Below are 17372 nucleotides of genomic sequence, written 5' to 3'. Positions count from 1 at the left end.
GCTCTGATACCATGTCTCCACATAGTTTTGTGAACAGGTGCACGCAGTGGATGAGGTTTAATGTAGTTTGCAATATAAGGTACCTTCTGCAGTATATTTCCCAGAGTTCTTTGCTCAGCTCTTTTTCCGCCAGTTGCTCTCTGTGCATCATACAATGCGTCCATATGGCAGAGGCAGACATATTCATAACTAGAGTGTAGAACCATCCCGCCATAGATTAAACCCCATCTGTGTAAAACCCCACCATTTTATCCCATGAAATCTGCCTATCTTCAATGTAGTCACACACCACATATCCCCTGTGCCGTTGAATAGCAACAAAAGTCAATGCATGGGCATCTTGGCCCTCACAGCTAAAGTACATTTGGAGAGCATAAGGTGGGGAGTTTTAAGTCATTCAGTTCCTGTTGATTGCTAGCAGTAGCATAAATTCTTAGTTGAACAGTGTCATGTGACAAAGGTATTGATGTGAGTTTCTGTGCTTCTGCCTCCCAACACATTGTTTTCACCATATCAATTGCGGCCGGTAATATCAAAGTCTCTGCATTAGCGTGTGGTTTGACAGCGTACGGCGCCTAGCCATTCACTGTGGGAATGACTCAAGTGCAGCGGTCAGGTGCGCCTTTTCCCGTGATCTCGGGGTGCTGTCTGGTTGAATTTTTCTTTTAGATCTGAATATTTTTCATTTAGATTTTGAAAGTTAACCACATTACATGATTTTGGACACAAAGACGAAATTATAATGTAGCCTCAATTTTTTTATTAATTAATGAATTCTCCTGCTACCGAATTTTCATATCAGGCGTCCCTAGTTTGGGAATGCTGCTTTACAGTGTACTTGATCCTAATAGCGCTTACCGTTTCCCCTAGTGTTTTTGAGGGTTTTGAAGGCATCTCCCGACATCCTCAGGACATGGATATATGTCAATTTTCAATGTGAATCTTGAGCAACCTGGCTGGCTGCTGTCATTCATGGCATTGAAATAAAGTGGCACATCATTTTTGGGGGATCTTGCACCATAAATGTTTTGTTAAATGAAGTGAACTCTTAAGAGAAATATTGTACAATGTACGTGTTTCTGCTCTATTTCTTCCTAATCTCTGAACTGCATCAGTGGCAACAGTGCTGACTATGCAGCCAATATGTTTTGCAACCCAACTGGTAACAGGTATCAGACCTCACATTTCATTCATGTGCGTGTCCTGGGGTCCATAGCGGTGGGCTAGTACCATTAACCGTCTGCATGTATCTATCTGTGTGTGTAATAAGTAGGCTGCTCCGCCACTGCGCAACGATTGCAGCTTTTGCAGCCATGGAGATGACGCAAACTGACCCAGCTCCCCCAAAAAGTGTTTTAAGACGAACATGGTGGCAACTTTACCCAGGTCCAAGATGACTGTGGCCATCGGGAGAAAATATCCAAGGGATTCTGCCCAGAAACGGACTGGCAAGATCATCTGGCGTACAATCAAAAGGCTTTTGATTTATCATAACTGAATCCGGGGAAACAACAGTAGCACCGGCACCAACATCAAGAGGCTCGAAACAGCTGGTCTCTCTCTGCGCGCGAGCACAACCCCAGAGAGCAGAAGAGAGGGAGCGGGGCGCGAGGCATGCGGTTACAGAGAACGCGGTTTCCCCCCGGAGAGCCATGGAGAACCGGGATGCGGCAGCGCAAGGCTTAATCTGTGCGGGCGCTCTAATTGGATCGGAATAGCACACCGACGGGGTCGGGCGGGAGAGGGGAGCGCCCAGGACCGAAGGAGGAACGGCAGCCCACCGCTACCGAGGAGAAATAACCCGAGTCCATCTCCCCAAGTCAATGAGTATAGTGGCAGAGGAGCCCCCGCGGTGGAGTCGGCCAGAGCTGCGCTTTTCCTAAAATATGACCAGGGGTGCTTGGATGTGTCCGCAGCAAGATGACGGCTTAAAAATCTGGTTTGCACCCCGAGAGAACGAGAAGCCATTTACCGAGTCGGAGCGGGCCCAGAGATGGCGCCTGTCGCTGGCCTCTCTTCTCTTCATCACGGTCCTGCTCTCTGATCACTTGTGGTTCTGCGCCGAGGCCAAACTGACACGAACCCGAGACAAGTGGCAGGATAAGCAGCTCGCCTTTACAGTCATGGCCGAGTACCTAAACTCGACTCACCACCACCACATTCCCTCCTCTGACTCCCGTTCCCCCCACAGCCGCATAATCAGAGAGCTAGATGTTATTTTTATAGGGAATTCTACCAAACCTCTATGGCAACTGGACATATGTCACCCGGACAGCCTGTCTAAAGACTGCTTCACTTTCACGGACGCAGAGCCGGTGTGCCTTGGCCTCTCCGGGGGCGGGGAGGAGGGTATGCATTCGGCGGTCGTGAATCTGAGCGATTTGTATCTTTCTTTTTGTAATTCCTACTCCCTTTTGGATTTGTTTAGCGGGTTTACGAGTCCGGACAATATAAACTGCAGCCTGGATGTGGCTGAGGGAGACACGCTGGGATGCAGCAAGTGTGTTCGCGCTTACCAGCGCTTTGACCGGCAAGCTCAGGAGGACTACCAGGAGTTTGAGCTGCTGGTTGAGAAATATGAGACGGATGAATACTCGGTCAGGACATGTATGGAAGAATGCAAGGTAGGATGTGAATGGATTGCAAATATCATTTATAGCACTAGCTATTGTCTTTTTTCCCGCCTCAACACACTTATACGGGGTTGGATGGATTCCAAGTCGTCATGGTAACCGATATCAATCTCCATGTGGGAATGTATATATTTTTATTCCCAAAAACTTGCCTCTAGCCTTTCAAAGAGTTTGTGAGACTTGTGAGACCCCACTTGTCTTCCCTACACTGTATGCGGGAGTGTAATGTTTATCTTTGTGCAAGCACGAACGAGTGGATGAGCACTTGTGGATTATTTTGATGCAGGAGTTAATTTGTAATGGTTGTTGTGTGTGGGATGGCCTAGAGAGAGCGAGAGAGAGAGAGAAAGAAAGAGAGGGGTACTCTCCATGGTTCCGAAAGTATCAGATGTTGAGCTCTCTCTCTCTCTCTCTCTCTCTCTCTCTCTCACACACACACACACACACACACACACACACACACACACACACACACACACACACACACACACACACACACACACACTCTCTCTCTTTCTGTGTGTGTGTTAAGGGTAGGGTTGCAAAATTCCATGAATTTTCAATAAACTCCCTTTTTATTTTTATTCTGGTTGGAGGATTCTGGATTTCCTCCTTATTCCTGGAATCCTCTACCTGGGATTTCGAGAAAACCTGGGAATTTATTGAAAGTTCCTGTAATTTTGCAAACCTAGTTAGGAGGATGTATTGGCCTATAGGTACGTATCTTCTCCACTGTTTTGAAACATCCAGGCCTCAGTAGAGTGTGGTGTGGAGATAATTTGTTACCGTGTTGAAGGCTATCAGAGGAGAGGAAAAGGCCTAGTGCTTAGTGCAGCCAGGGCTCGGAGGTGATAGCATTTCAATAACATTAAAAGCGCACCACTGATTTCTGCACCTAATCTACCGGAAGGCTTTTCCATTGTTCCCGGTTTGTTGTTGTTCCAATGACACTTCTCTCTGTTGCACAGAGCAGTGCACTGCTGCCTCGGTGGGTCAACACACTTCAACAAACAGGTCTCTCTGAGGGGAGAGTCCAGATTGTGTAAAGTTGTATTGCGTAACTGAAACGACCAAGATTTGCTAATAATGGACCATTGTGAAATAGATGACAGTATCCATCTCTCTCACACACACACACATGCACGCAAGCACGCACACACGCATTTAATTGTAGGTGTCATTGACAACGTATTGTAGCCCCAAATGTTATGTGTAGTCATAGTTGTGCTCGATCAAGTGTGGCACAGAAAGCAGCAATGCTACACAGGTTAGGGATCTCTCTCTCTCACTCACTCTCTCGCTGTGTGGTGGGATCTGGCCCAGCTGTGTGTCTGAATGGTGCTGAAATATATAGAACCACGCCATATAGAACCACACCAGGCCACTCTTTGGTTAAAAACCTCCCGAAATAAGCAGCAACTGTCTTCCTGAATATAAACTGGCCACACTTCTCTTTTAGTCAATGTTGTGATAAAGTTTAGCGTGGCATTACTCAGGAAATGGCGCATTGAAATCAATATCACATGCGTGCTCCTGGTTCATATCTCTCATTCCAGTATGATCAGCTGAATGAGAGAGTATCTCTCATTCCAGTACGATCAGATGAATGAGGGAGTATCTCTCATTCCAGTATGATCAGCTGAATGAGGGAGTATCTCTCATTCCAGTATGATCAGCTGAATGAGGGAGTATCTCTCATTCCAGTACGATCAGATGAATGAGGGAGTATCTCTCATTCCAGTATGAGCAGATGAATGAGGGAGTATCTCTCATTCCAGTATGATCAGATGAATGAGGGAGTATCTCTCATTCCAGTACGATCAGATGAATGAGGGAGTATCTCTCATTCCAGTACGATCAGATGAATGACGGAGTATCTCTCATTCCAGTATGATCAGATGAATGAGGAGTATCTCTCATTCCAGTATGATCAGATGAATGACGGAGTATCTCTCATTCCAGTATGATCAGCTGAATGAGGGAGTATCTCTCATTCCAGTACGATCAGATGAATGACGGAGTATCTCTCATTCCAGTATGATCAGATGAATGAGGGAGTATCTCTCATTCCAGTATGATCAGATGAATGAGGGAGTATCTCTCATTCCAGTATGATCAGCTGAATGAGGGAGTATCTCTCATTCCAGTACGATCAGATGAATGAGGGAGTATCTCTCATTCCAGTACGATCAGATGAATGAGGGAGCATCTCTCATTCCAGTATGATCAGATGAATGAGGGAGTATCTCTCATTCCAGTACGATCAGATGAATGAGGGAGTATCTCTCATTCCAGTATGATCAGATGAATGAGGGAGTATCTCTCATTCCAGTACGATCAGATGAATGAGGGAGTATCTCTCATTCCAGTACGATCAGATGAATGAGGGAGTATCTCTCATTCCAGTATGATCAGATGAATGAGGGAGTATCTCTCATTCCAGTACGATCAGTTGAATGAGGGAGTATCTCTCATTCCAGTATGATCAGATGACTAGCTGTTCATCTCTTATAAATTTCTGTAGAGATAAATCAGATTAAGCCCAAACTGTGTGACATAGTAGGGAGTTGTAGTTTTCAACAGGCCAATATTCTACATAGCTTAGAACATTTGATAACATGATAACATACAATAACCATAATCCATTGCACAATAGTGATTTTGTCAGACAGCATAGGCAGCAGCTCTATAGAGATGCATTGGAATTAAATAATAAAGTCTTCAAATAAAGCAAATATTTGATTAAAGTAAAGTAATGTCAATAAATGATGGTTAATAAGTGCTAAGCAGTAATGGGAAGTCACTACCATCATGGGACTTTATTTTGTGTTGTTACAGCATTCAACCCACATAATGCGTTCATTGGGAAAAAATATATATATATAATTCTAAAAACGAAAACTGTGATTATTTTGTAATAATCCAACTGAAACCAAACGTTTATGTCCCAAATACATCCTGTGTTCCACTTTGTCTTCCCCCAGGATCTATCTTTGTATCACAGTAACACTTGTATTCATATAGGCAAGAGTAATTTCACAATTTTCCTGTCTGTGTATGTTATTGAATCACCTTAAGTTTGCAACAGCATCTATGCCTACCATTAAGTATGTTTTTCTGATGATTATGACAATGGTTTAGTTTAATTCATTAGGATCCCCATTAGCTACTGCACATGCAGCATCTACTCTTCCTGAGATCTACATACAATGTACAAATAAATGACAAAGTACAGAACAGTTATAGGCAAGGACAGTACATAAAACAATTGAAAAATACGATAATACAAAAACAAACATAATGCATTGTTTTATATTGCTATTGGAAAGACACTAAGAGACAACACAAATACTATTTACACACTATTCATACATACAGTACATATTCATATTTATATATACAGTACATATTCATATTCTTATATTCAGTACATATTCATACATACAGTACATATTCATATTTATATATTCAGTACATATTCATATTCTTATATATAGGTAAATTAGTTCTTTAGAAAGAGGAGAGGCACTGTGATACAATATGTGTTGTTTTTGATCTGTTTTTTAGAGCTAAACTTTTTTTGCTTGAGTAATCTCTGCTGTCAGAGCATTCCACAATGTCATGGCTCTACATAACTGATCTAAGCATTACATCTGTTTTTGGTTTGGGTACAGTGAAGAAACCCATAGTGGCGTGTCTGGTGGGAGTGTATGTAAATAGATTATACAAGTTGTTTGTCATTTTCATCACACAAATGTTTCTTAAAAAGACTAGCAGAGATGTATTGGTGGTGATAATGATAATGGTGATGATAGTGATGATGGTGAGAATGGTTGTTGATGATTATAATGATAATGAGGAGGCTAATGATGGTGATGATGATAATAATGATGATAATGATGGTGATGATGATGATGGCGATAATGATGGTGATAATGATGATAATAATGATGGCGATAATGATGCTGATGATGGTAATGATGGTGAGGATGATGATAATAAGGATGGTGATAATGATGGTGATGATGATAATGATGGTGATCATGATGGTAATAATGATGTCGATGGCGATATTTAAAAAAAAATATATTTTTTTTATTTCACCTTTATTTAACCAGGTAGGCTAGTTGAGAACAGGTTCTCATTTGCAACTGCGACCTGGCCAAGATAAAGCATAGCAGAGTGAACAGACAACACAGAGTTACACATGGAGTAAACAATTAACAAGTCAATAACACAGTAGAGAAAAAAAAGGGGAGTCTATATACAATGTGTGCAAAAGGCATGAGGAGGTAGGCGAATAATTACAATATTGCAGATTAACACTGGAGTGATAAATGATCAGATGATCATGTACAGGTAGAGATATTTGTGTGCAAAAGAGCAGAAAGGTAAATAAATAAAAACTGTGGGGATGAGGTAGGTGAAAATGGGTGGGCTATTTACCAATAGATTATGTACAGCTGCAGCGATCGGTTAGCTGCTCAGATAGCTGATGTTTGAAGTTGGTGAGGGAGATAAAAGTCTCCAACTTCAGCGATTTTTGCAAATCGTTCCAGTCACAGGCAGCAGAGTACTGGAACGAAAGGCGGCCGAATGAGGTGTTGGCTTTGGGGATGCTCAATGAGATACACCTGCTGGAGCGCGTGCTACGGATGGGTGTTGCCATCGTGACCAGTGAGCTGAGATAAGGCGGAGCTTTGCCTAGCATGGCCTTGTAGATGACCTGGAGCCAGTGGGTCTGGCGACGAATATGTAGCGAGGGCCAGCCGACTAGAGCATACAAGTCGCAGTGGTGGGTAGTATAAGGTGCTTTAGTGACAAAACGGATGGCACTGTGATAAACTGCATCCTGTTTGCTGAGAAGAGTGTTGGAAGCCATTTTGTAGATGACATCGCCGATGTCGAGGATCGGTAGGATAGTCAGTTTTACTAGGGTAAGCTTGGCAGCGTGAGTGAAGGAGGCTTTGTTGCGGAATAGAAAGCTGACTCTTGATTTGATTTTCGATTGGAGATGTTTGATATGGGTCTGGAAGGAGAGTTTGCAGTCTAGCCAGACACCTAGGTACTTATAGGTGTCCACATATTCAAGGTCGGAACAAATGAGGGTGCCTGGGGACATGCAGGGCCCGGGTTTGCCTCCACATCACCCGCGGAACAGAGAAGGAGTAGTATGAGGGTGCGGCTAAGGGCTATCAAAACTGGTCGCCTAGAGCGTTGGGGACAGAGAATAAGAGGAGCAGGTTTCTGGGCATGGTAGAATATATTCAGGGCATAATGATGATAATGATAGTGATCATGATGGTGATGATGATAATGATGGTGATCATGATGGTGATCATGATGGTGATAATGATAATGATGACGATAATGATGGTGATAATGATGGTGATGATGATGATGATGATGATGATGATGATGGTTGAGTCACCCTCCATATCAGTGGTCTCCAACCCTGCTCCTGGAGAACTATGATCCTGTTGGTTTTCGCACCAACCCCAGTTGTAACTAACTTAGTTCAGTTTGTCAACCAGCTAATTATTAGAATCAGGTGTGGTAGATTCGGTTGGAGTGAAAACCTACAGGACGGTAGATCTCCAGGAACAGGGTTGGAGTGAAAACCTACAGGACGGTAGATCTCCAGGAACAGGGTTGGAGTGAAAACCTACAGGACGGTAGATCTCCAGGAACAGGGTTGGAGTGAAAACCTACAGGACGGTAGATCTCCAGGAACAGGGTTGGAGTGAAAACCTACAGGACAGTAGATCTCCAGGAACAGGGTTGGAGTGAAAACCTACAGGACGGTAGATCTCCAGGAACAGGGTTGGAGTGAAAACCTACAGGACAGGTAGATCTCCAGGAACAGGGTTGGAGTGAAAACCTACAGGACGGTAGATCTCCAGGAACAGGGTTGGAGAGCCCTGCTCTACTGTATACCCTGTTTTCTTCTTGACAGGCCAGTAAAACCTCAGTCAGTCTCATGTCAGTCTGAACAGGAACAGGATATGAGGTCTGTGTAAATGAGCTCAATGGCCTGTGTGATTGTCTGTCAGCAGTAGAAATGGAGTTGACTTTGATTGACAGATATGCTAGGGATGCAGGGATGGAATGAGTGTGAAGAGAGAAAGGGAGAGAGAGAGTGTGTGTGTGTGTGTGTGTGTGTGTGTGTGTGTGAGTGTGTGTGTGTGTGTGTGTGTGTGTGTGTGTGTGTATTTAAAGGCGGCCCGTCAGGGACACCTGTCGACAACATCAGGTGAAATTGGAGGGCGTGCTATTCAAATAAATAATCGTAATATTAAACATTTATGAACATACAAGTCTCTTATATTGGTTAAAAGCTTAAATTCTTGTTACTCTAACTGCATTGTCCAATTTACAATAGGCTGTACAGCAAAAGCATACCATGCGATTGTTTGAGGACTGCACCCCACTTCAACATATTTTTCAATCAGCACAGGCTTTAGAAAATCACATATAGCGATTAAATAATCACTGTCTTTTTGAAAATCTTCCTCTGTTTGCAATCCAAAGGGTCCCAGCTACAATGTGCATGGGCATTTTGTATGATAAAATCCTTCTTTATATCCCAAAAAGTCTGTTTAGTTGGCGCCAACGATTTCAGTAATCCACTCGTTCAACATGCAGACAAAGGAGTCCGAAAAGCTACTGCTAAACTTCATTAAAACAAGTCAAACTACATTTCTTTTTAATACTCAGGTACCCTAAAATGAAAATAATCTATAATATTTCATACGAAAAGAAGTATGTTCAATAGATAAGTAAAATTAGCAAGTGCGCGCCCACAGACTGATTTCCGACTGTGACTCCCGGTACCAAAACTCAAAATTCTTCCTCATTTTGGAAGAAACAAGCCTGAAACCTTGAACAAAGACTGTTGACATCTAGTGGAAGCCATAGGAATTACAATCTGGGAGCTGGAATTGCATAGGATCCATAGCTTTCCATTGAAAGAGGATGGGATCTAAAAATAATAATAATTCTGGTGATTTATCTTTGGAATTTTGGCTACCATATCAAATGTGTTATATTCTCAAACATTATTTTAACGTTTATACAAACTTCAAAGTGTTTTCTATCCAATGATACCAATTATATGCATATCCTGGCTTCTGGGTGGAAATTCTGAAAAAATGACCCTAGCCCTAATTAATGAAGCTGCCAGTTGAGGACTTGTGAGGCATCTGTTTCTCAAACTAGACACTCTAATGTACTTGTCCTCTTGCTCAGTTGTGCACCGGGGCCTCCCACTCCTCTTTCTATTCTGGTTAGAGACAGTTTGCACTGTTCTGTGAAGGGAGTAGTACACAGGGTTGTATTAGATCTTCAGTTTCTTGGCAATTTCTCAGAAAAAGAATAGACTGACAAGTTTCAGAAGAAAGGTCTAGCCATTTTGAGTCTGTAATCAAACCCACAAATGCTGATGCTCCAGATACTTAACTAGTCTAAAGAAGGCCAGTTTTATTGCTTCTTTAATCAGTACAACAGTTTTCAGCTGTGCTAACATAATTGTAAAAGTGTTTTCTAATGATCAATTAGCCATTTAAAATGATGAACTTGAATTAGCTAACACAACGTGCCATTGGACCACAGGAGTGGTGGTTGCTGATAATGGGCCTCTGTAAGCCTATGTAGATATTCCATTAAAAAGCAGCTGTTTCCAACTACAATAGTCATTTACAACATTAACAATGTCTCCACTGTTTTTCTAATCAATTTGATGTTATTTTAATGGAAAAAAACTAGCTCTTCTTTCAAAAACAAGGACATTTCTAAGTGACCCCAAACCTTTGAACGGTAGTGTACATAACATTATCCTCACCTTTCCGTCACCTAATCAGTGTTGAGCATGCTAGCTGCCGCTATACTCCCCTATAATGCAGTAAGGGCCAGGCAGGCAGCAGGCACTGGGACCAGCCTCTTACCCTCTTAGCCACATCTGAATTGCTAATGGACTCCTGTGTTAGTGTGACCTTTAGACAAGCACAGTACTCTAGGCCTGAATCACGTACTGTCACTGCCTAGACAACTCTTAAGCTGGGTCATCGCTTTCTCTTTCCAAGACCCCTGCCCTGAGCAGTCTCTGGTATGGGTAAGAATAGAGGAGGGAAAAGGACAGTGGAATGTAAACAGCTGAGGTTAGGGGTAGTTAATGTATCGGTCAATGTCCCTCCTATAGCTTATTGAATATAGTTTATAGTGAGAGAGTGAGAAAGTGTGTGAAAGAAAGAGATAAAGAGCAGGAAGAAAGAGCAGGACGAGAGATAGCAGTAAGAGAGAGAGAGAGAAAGAGAGAGAGAAAGCAGGAAGAGAGAGATCAGGAAGAGAGAGAGCAGGAAGAGAGAAAGAAGGAAGAGAGAGAGAAAGCAGGAAGAGAGACAGAGCAGGAAGAGAGAGAGAAAGCAGGAAGAGAGAGAGAGCAGGAAGAGAGAGAGAAAGCAGGAAGAGAGAGAGAAAGCAGGAAGAGAGAGAGCAGGACGAGAGAGACAGAGCAGGAAGAGAGAGAGAAAGCAGGAAGAGAGAGAGCAGGAAGGGAGAGAGAAAGCAGGAAGAGAGAGAGAAGGCAGGAAGAGAGAGAGAAAGCAGGAAGAGAGAGAGAAAGCAGGAAGAGAGAGAAAGCAGGAAGAGAGAGAGCAGGACGAGAGAGACAGCAGGAAGAGAGAGAGAAAGCAGGAAGAGAGAGAAAGCAGGAAGAGAGAGAGCAGGACGAGAGAGACAGAGCAGGAAGAGAGAGAGAAAGCAGGAAGAGAGAGAGAAAGCAGGAAGAGAGAGAGAAAGCAGGAAGAGAGAGAGCAGGACGAGAGAGACAGAGCAGGAAGAGAGAGAGAAAGCAGGAAGAGAGAGAGCAGGAAGGGAGAGAGAAAGCAGGAAGAGAGAAAGCAGGAAGAGAGAAAGCAGGAAGAGAGAGAAAGCAGGAAGAGAGAAAGCAGGAAGAGAGAAAGCAGGAAGAGAGAGAAAGCAGGAAGAGAGAGAAAGCAGGAAGAGAGAAAGCAGGAAGAGAGAATAAGCAGGAAGAGAGAGAAAGCAGGAAGAGAGAAAGCAGGAAGAGAGAGAGAAAGCAGGAAGAGTGAGAGCAGGAAAAGAGAGAGCAGGAAGAGAGAGAGAATAGGAAGAGAGAGAGAGAAAGCAGGAAGAGAGAGAGAGAGAAAGCAGGAAGAGAGAGAGAACAGGAAGAGAGTAGGAAGAGAGAGAGAGAGAGAGAGAGAGAGAGAGAAAGCAGGAAGAGAGAGAGAAAGCAGGAAGAGAGAGAGCAGGACGAGAGAGACAGAGCAGGAAGAGAGAGAGCAGGACGAGAGAGACAGAGCAGGAAGAGAGGGAGAGCAGGAAGAGAGAGAGAAAGCAGGAAGGGAGAGAGAAAGCAGGAAAAGAGAGCAGGAAGAGAGAGAGAAAGCAGGAAGATTGAGAGCAGGAAGAGAGAGAGCAGGAAGAGAGAGAGAACAGGAAGAGAGAGAGAGAAAGCAGGAAGAGAGAGAGAGAAAGCAGGAAGAGAGAGAGAACAGGAAGAGAGTAGGAAGAGAGAGAGAGAGAGAGAGAGAGAGAGAAAGCAGGAAGAGAGAGAGAAAGCAGGAAGAGAGAGACAGAGTAGGAAGAGAGAGAGCAGGACGAGAGAGACAGAGCAGGAAGAGAGAGAGCAGGACGAGAGAGACAGAGCAGGAAGAGAGAGAGCAGGACGAGAGAGACAGAGCAGTAAGAGAGAGAGAGCAGGAAGAGAGAGAGAAAGCAGGAAGAGAGAGAGCAGGAAGGGAGAGAGAAAGCAGGAAAAGAGAGCAGGAAGAGAGAGAGAGAGAGCAGGAACATAGAGAGAGAAAGAAGAGAGAGAAAGCAGGAAGAGAGAAAGCAGGAAGAGAGAGAGAAAGCAGGAAGAGAGAAAGCAGGAAGAGAGAATAAGCAGGAAGAGAGAGAAAGCAGGAAGAGAGAGAGAAAGCAGGAAGAGAGAGAGAAAGCAGGAAGAGTGAGAGCAGGAAGAGAGAGAGCAGGAAGAGAGAGAGAACAGGAAGAGAGAGAGAGAAAGCAGGAAGAGTGAGAGAGAGATAGCAGGAAGAGAGAGAGAACAGGAAGAGAGTAGGAGAGAGAGAGAGAGAGAGAGAGAGAGAGAGAGAGAGAGAGAGAGAGAGAGAGAGAGAAAGCAGGAAGAGAGAGAAAGCAGGAAGAGAGAGAGCAGGATGAGAGAGACAGAGCAGGAAGAGAGAGAGCAGGACGAGAGAGACAGAGCAGGAAGAGAGAGAGCAGGACGAGAGAGACAGAGCAGTAAGAGAGAGAGAGCAGGAAGAGAGAGAGAAAGCAGGAAGAGAGAGAGCAGGAAGGGAGAGAGAAAGCAGGAAAAGAGAGCAGGAAGAGAGAGACAGAGCAGGAAGAGAGAGAGCAGGACGAGAGAGACAGAGCAGGACGAGAGAGACAGAGCAGGAAGAGAGAGAGCAGGACGAGAGAGACAGAGCAGTAAGAGAGAGAGAGCAGGAAGAGAGAGAGAAAGCAGGAAGAGAGAGAGCAGGAAGGGAGAGAGAAAGCAGGAAAAGAGAGCAGGAAGAGAGAGAGAGCAGGAACATAGAGAGAGAAAGAAGAGAGAGAAAGCAGGAAGAGAGAAAGCAGGAAGAGAGAGAAAGCAGGAATAGAGAAAGCAGGAAGAGAGAATAAGCAGGAAGTGAGAGAAAGCAGGAAGAGAGAAAGCAGGAAGAGAGAGAGAAAGCAGGAAGAGTGAGAGCAGGAAGAGAGAGAGCATTAAGAGAGAGAGAACAGGAAGAGAGAGAGAGAGAGAGAGAGAAATTAGGAAGAGAGAGAGAAAGCAGGAAGAGAGAGAGCAGGACGAGAGAGACAGAGTAGGAAGAGAGAGAGCAGGACGAGAGAGACAGAGCAGGAAGAGAGAGAGCAGGACGAGAGAGACAGAGCAGTGAGAGAGAGAGCAGGAAGAGAGAGAGAAAGCAGGAAGAGAGAGAGCAGGAAGGGAGAGAGAAAGCAGGAAAAGAGAGCAGGAAGAGAGAGAGAGCAGGAACATAGAGAGAGAAAGAGAGAGAGAAAGCAGGAAGAGAGAAAGCAGGAAGAGAGAAAGCAGGAAGAGAGAGAAAGCAGGAAGAGAGAAAGAGGAAGAGAAATAAGCAGGAAGAGAGAAAGCAGGAAGAGAGAAAGCAGGAAGAGAGAAGAGCAGGAAGAGTGAGAGCAGGAAGAGAGAGAGCAGGAAGAGAGAGAGAACAGGAAGAGAGAGAGAGAAAGCAGGAAGAGAGAGAGAGAGAAAGCAGGAAGAGAGAGAGAACAGGAAGAGAGTAGGAAGAGAGAGAGAGAGAGAGAGAGAGAAAGCAGGAAGAGAGAGAGAAAGCAGGAAGAGAGAGACAGAGCAGGAAGAGAGAGAGCAGGACGAGAGAGACAGAGCAGGAAGAGAGGGAGAGCAGGAAGAGAGAGAGAAAGCAGGAAGAGAGAGAGCAGGAAGGGAGAGAGAAAGCAGGAAAAGAGAGCAGGAAGAGAGAGAGAAAGCAGGAAGATTGAGAGCAGGAAGAGAGAGAGCAGGAAGAGAGAGAGAACAGGAAGAGAGAGAGAGAAAGCAGGAAGAGAGAGAGAGAAAGCAGGAAGAGAGAGAGAACAGGAAGAGAGTAGGAAGAGAGAGAGCAGGACGAGAGAGACAGAGCAGGAAGAGAGAGAGCAGGACGAGAGAGACAGAGCAGGAAGAGAGAGAGCAGGACGAGAGAGACAGAGCAGGAAGAGAGAGAGCAGGACGAGAGAGACAGAGCAGTAAGAGAGAGAGAGCAGGAAGAGAGAGAGAGAAAGCAGGAAGAGAGAGAGAGAAAGCAGGAAGAGAGAGAGAACAGGAAGAGAGTAGGAAGAGAGAGAGCAGGACGAGAGAGAGCAGGACGAGAGAGACAGAGCAGGAAGAGAGAGAGCAGGACGAGAGAGACAGAGCAGTAAGAGAGAGAGAGCAGGAAGAGAGAGAGAAAGCAGGAAGAGAGAGAGCAGGAAGGGAGAGAGAAAGCAGGAAAAGAGAGCAGGAAGAGAGAGAGAGCAGGAACATAGAGAGAGAAAGAAGAAAGCAGAGAGAAAGCAGGAAGAGAGAATAAGCAGGAAGTGAGAGAAAGCAGGAAGAGAGAAAGCAGGAAGAGAGAGAGAAAGCAGGAAGAGTGAGAGCAGGAAGAGAGAGAGCATTAAGAGAGAGAGAACAGGAAGAGAGAGAGAGCAGGAACATAGAGAGAGAAAGATGAGAGAGAAAGAAGAGAGAGAGAAAGCAGGAAGAGAGAGAAAGCAGGAAGAGAGAAAGCAGGAAGAGACAGAGAGAAAGCAGGAAGAGTGAGAGCAGGAAGAGAGAGAGAACAGGAAGAGAGAGAGAGAAAGCAGGAAGAGAGAGAGAGAAAGCAGGAAGAGAGAGAGAACAGGAAGAGAGTAGGAAGAGAGAGAGAGAGAGAGAGAGAGAGATCAGGAATAGAGAGATTGAACAGGCCTACAGGACCTGCATCAGGAGAGCCAATGAGAGAGTGTTGTTACTCTGACCACTAATCCTCTCCCTCACACACACACTGGCAGCTAGCAGGTATCAGGTGTCAAAGGGCTTCTTCTGTGTTCTGCTGGGTGCTCTATGTGGCACAACAAACACACACACTACAGCATGTTAGTGTGTCTGTGTTTTACTACTTCACATTAAACCATGCTTTCTCCTGCCCACTCTTTCTCTCTCTCTCCATCCTGTCCATGTGTCGACAATACGACCTTCGAACTCTGTGTGAACCTGGCTCACCACATATCAGATAGTGTCTATGCATCTGTGCCAATGTGTATGTGTGTGTGCATTACAAATAGCACACACACACACACGCACGCACGCATGCACGCACGCACGCACACACACACACACACACACACACACACACACACACACACACACACACACACACACACACACACACACACACACACACACAGACACAGACAGACACAGACAGAGCCCAATGTTTCCTGCAGTTCCAGACCTGTATGTCTCTTCCGGTGTAATTTAATTTGCACCATAGTTCTCCTCTTCTCAGATGACCCTGTCTCACGGGTTCTGTCTGTCTCAACATGTTGATCTCCTCTCTCTCCTCATCCCCCTGTCCTCATCTGTCGCTTGCTTAAGAAATCTGCTGGTGTTGCTCTCTTCCTGTCGGGGAGTGATAGACTGATCTGGGTTAAGGTCATTTTACAGGCCTGTCCTCATAGGGCCTATTGCACCCCGTTTCATCCCTCCATCTCTCCATTCCTCCATCCATGCGGCCCACCATCTCATTCACTCCATCTCTCCATTCCTCCATCCATGCGGCCGCCATCTCATTCACTCCATCTCTCCATTCCTCCATCCATGCGGCCCGCCATCTCATTCACTCCATCTCTCCATTCCTCCATCCATGCGGCCGCCATCTCATTCACTCCATCTCTCCATTCCTCCATCCATGCGGCCCGCCATCTCATTCACTCTATCTCTCCATTCCTCCATCCATGCGGCCCACCATCTCATTCACTCCATCTCTCCATTCCTCCATCCATGCGGCCCGCCATCTCATTCACTCTATTTCTCCATTCCTCCATCCATGCGGCCCACCATCTCATTCTCTCCATCTCTCCATTCCTCCATCCATGCGGCCCGCCATCTCATTCACTCTATCTCTCCATCTCTCCATTCCTCCATCCATGCGGCCCGCCATCTCATTCACTCTATCCCTCCATCTCTCCATTCCTCCATCCATGCGGCCCACCATCTCATTCACTCCATCTTTCCATTCCTCCATCCATGCGGCCGCCATCTCATTCACTCTATCCCTCCATCTCTCCATTCCTCCATCCATGCGGCCGCCATCTCATTCACTCTATCTCTCCATTCCTCCATCCATGCGGCCCGCCATCTCATTCACTCTATCTCTCCATTCCTCCATCCATGCGGCCCGCCATCTCATTCACTCCATCTCTCCATTCCTCCATCCATGCGGCCGCCATCTCATTCACTCCATCTCTCCATTCCTCCATCCATGCGGCCGGCATCTCATTCACTCTATCCCTCCATCTCTCCATTCCTCCATCCATGCGGCCCACCATCTCATTCACTCTATCTCTCCATCTCTCCATTCCTCCATCCATGCGGCCGCCATCTCATTCACTCTATCTCTCCATTCCTCCATCCATGCGGCCCGCCATCTCATTCACTCTATCTCTCCATCTCTCTATTCCTCCATCCATGCGGCCGCCATCTCATTCACTCTATCTCTCCATTCCTCCATCCATGCGGCCCGCCATCTCATTCACTCTATCCCTCCATCTCTCCATTCCTCCATCCATGCGGCCGCCATCTCATTCACTCTATCTCTCCATTCCTCCATCCATGCGGCCCACCATCTCATTCACACCATCTCTCCATTCCTCCATCCATGCGGCCGCCATCTCATTCACTCTATCTCTCCATTCCTCCATCCATGCGGCCCACCATCTCATTCACTCCATCTCTCCATTCCTCCATCCATGCGGCCGGCATCTCATTCACTCCATCTTTCCATTCCTCCATCCATGCGGCCCACCATCTCATTCACTCCATCTTTCCATTCCTCCATCCATGCGGCCCGCCATCTCAATCACTCTATCTCTCCATTCTCTCCATCCATGCGGCCCGCCATCTCATTCACTCTATCCCTCCATCTCTCCATTCCTCCATCCATGCGGCCCACCATCTCATTCACTCTATCTCTCCATCTCTCCATTCCTCCATCCATGCGGCCGCCATCT

The 17372-nt window shown here is 45.6% G+C and overlaps 1 protein-coding gene across 1 annotated transcript in view; it reads left to right on the top strand.

Moving 5' to 3' along the window:
- Positions 1 to 1824: 1824 nt before the first annotated feature.
- Positions 1825 to 17372, top strand: part of LOC115127523 (NALCN channel auxiliary factor 1) — a 254172-nt gene continuing 238624 nt past the window's right edge. Inside the window, exon 1 of the mRNA XM_065014898.1 lies at positions 1825 to 2624. Coding sequence (XP_064870970.1) covers positions 1887 to 2624 — 738 coding nt within the window. The 5' untranslated portion in view covers positions 1825 to 1886. The remainder of the gene's footprint in view (positions 2625 to 17372) is intronic.

The sequence above is a fragment of the Oncorhynchus nerka genome, linkage group LG3 (assembly GCF_034236695.1).
Source record: "Oncorhynchus nerka isolate Pitt River linkage group LG3, Oner_Uvic_2.0, whole genome shotgun sequence".
Classification (NCBI taxonomy): domain Eukaryota; kingdom Metazoa; phylum Chordata; class Actinopteri; order Salmoniformes; family Salmonidae; genus Oncorhynchus; species Oncorhynchus nerka.
Note: the sequence above shows the minus strand (reverse complement) of the source record. Positions and strands in the feature narration are given on the sequence as shown.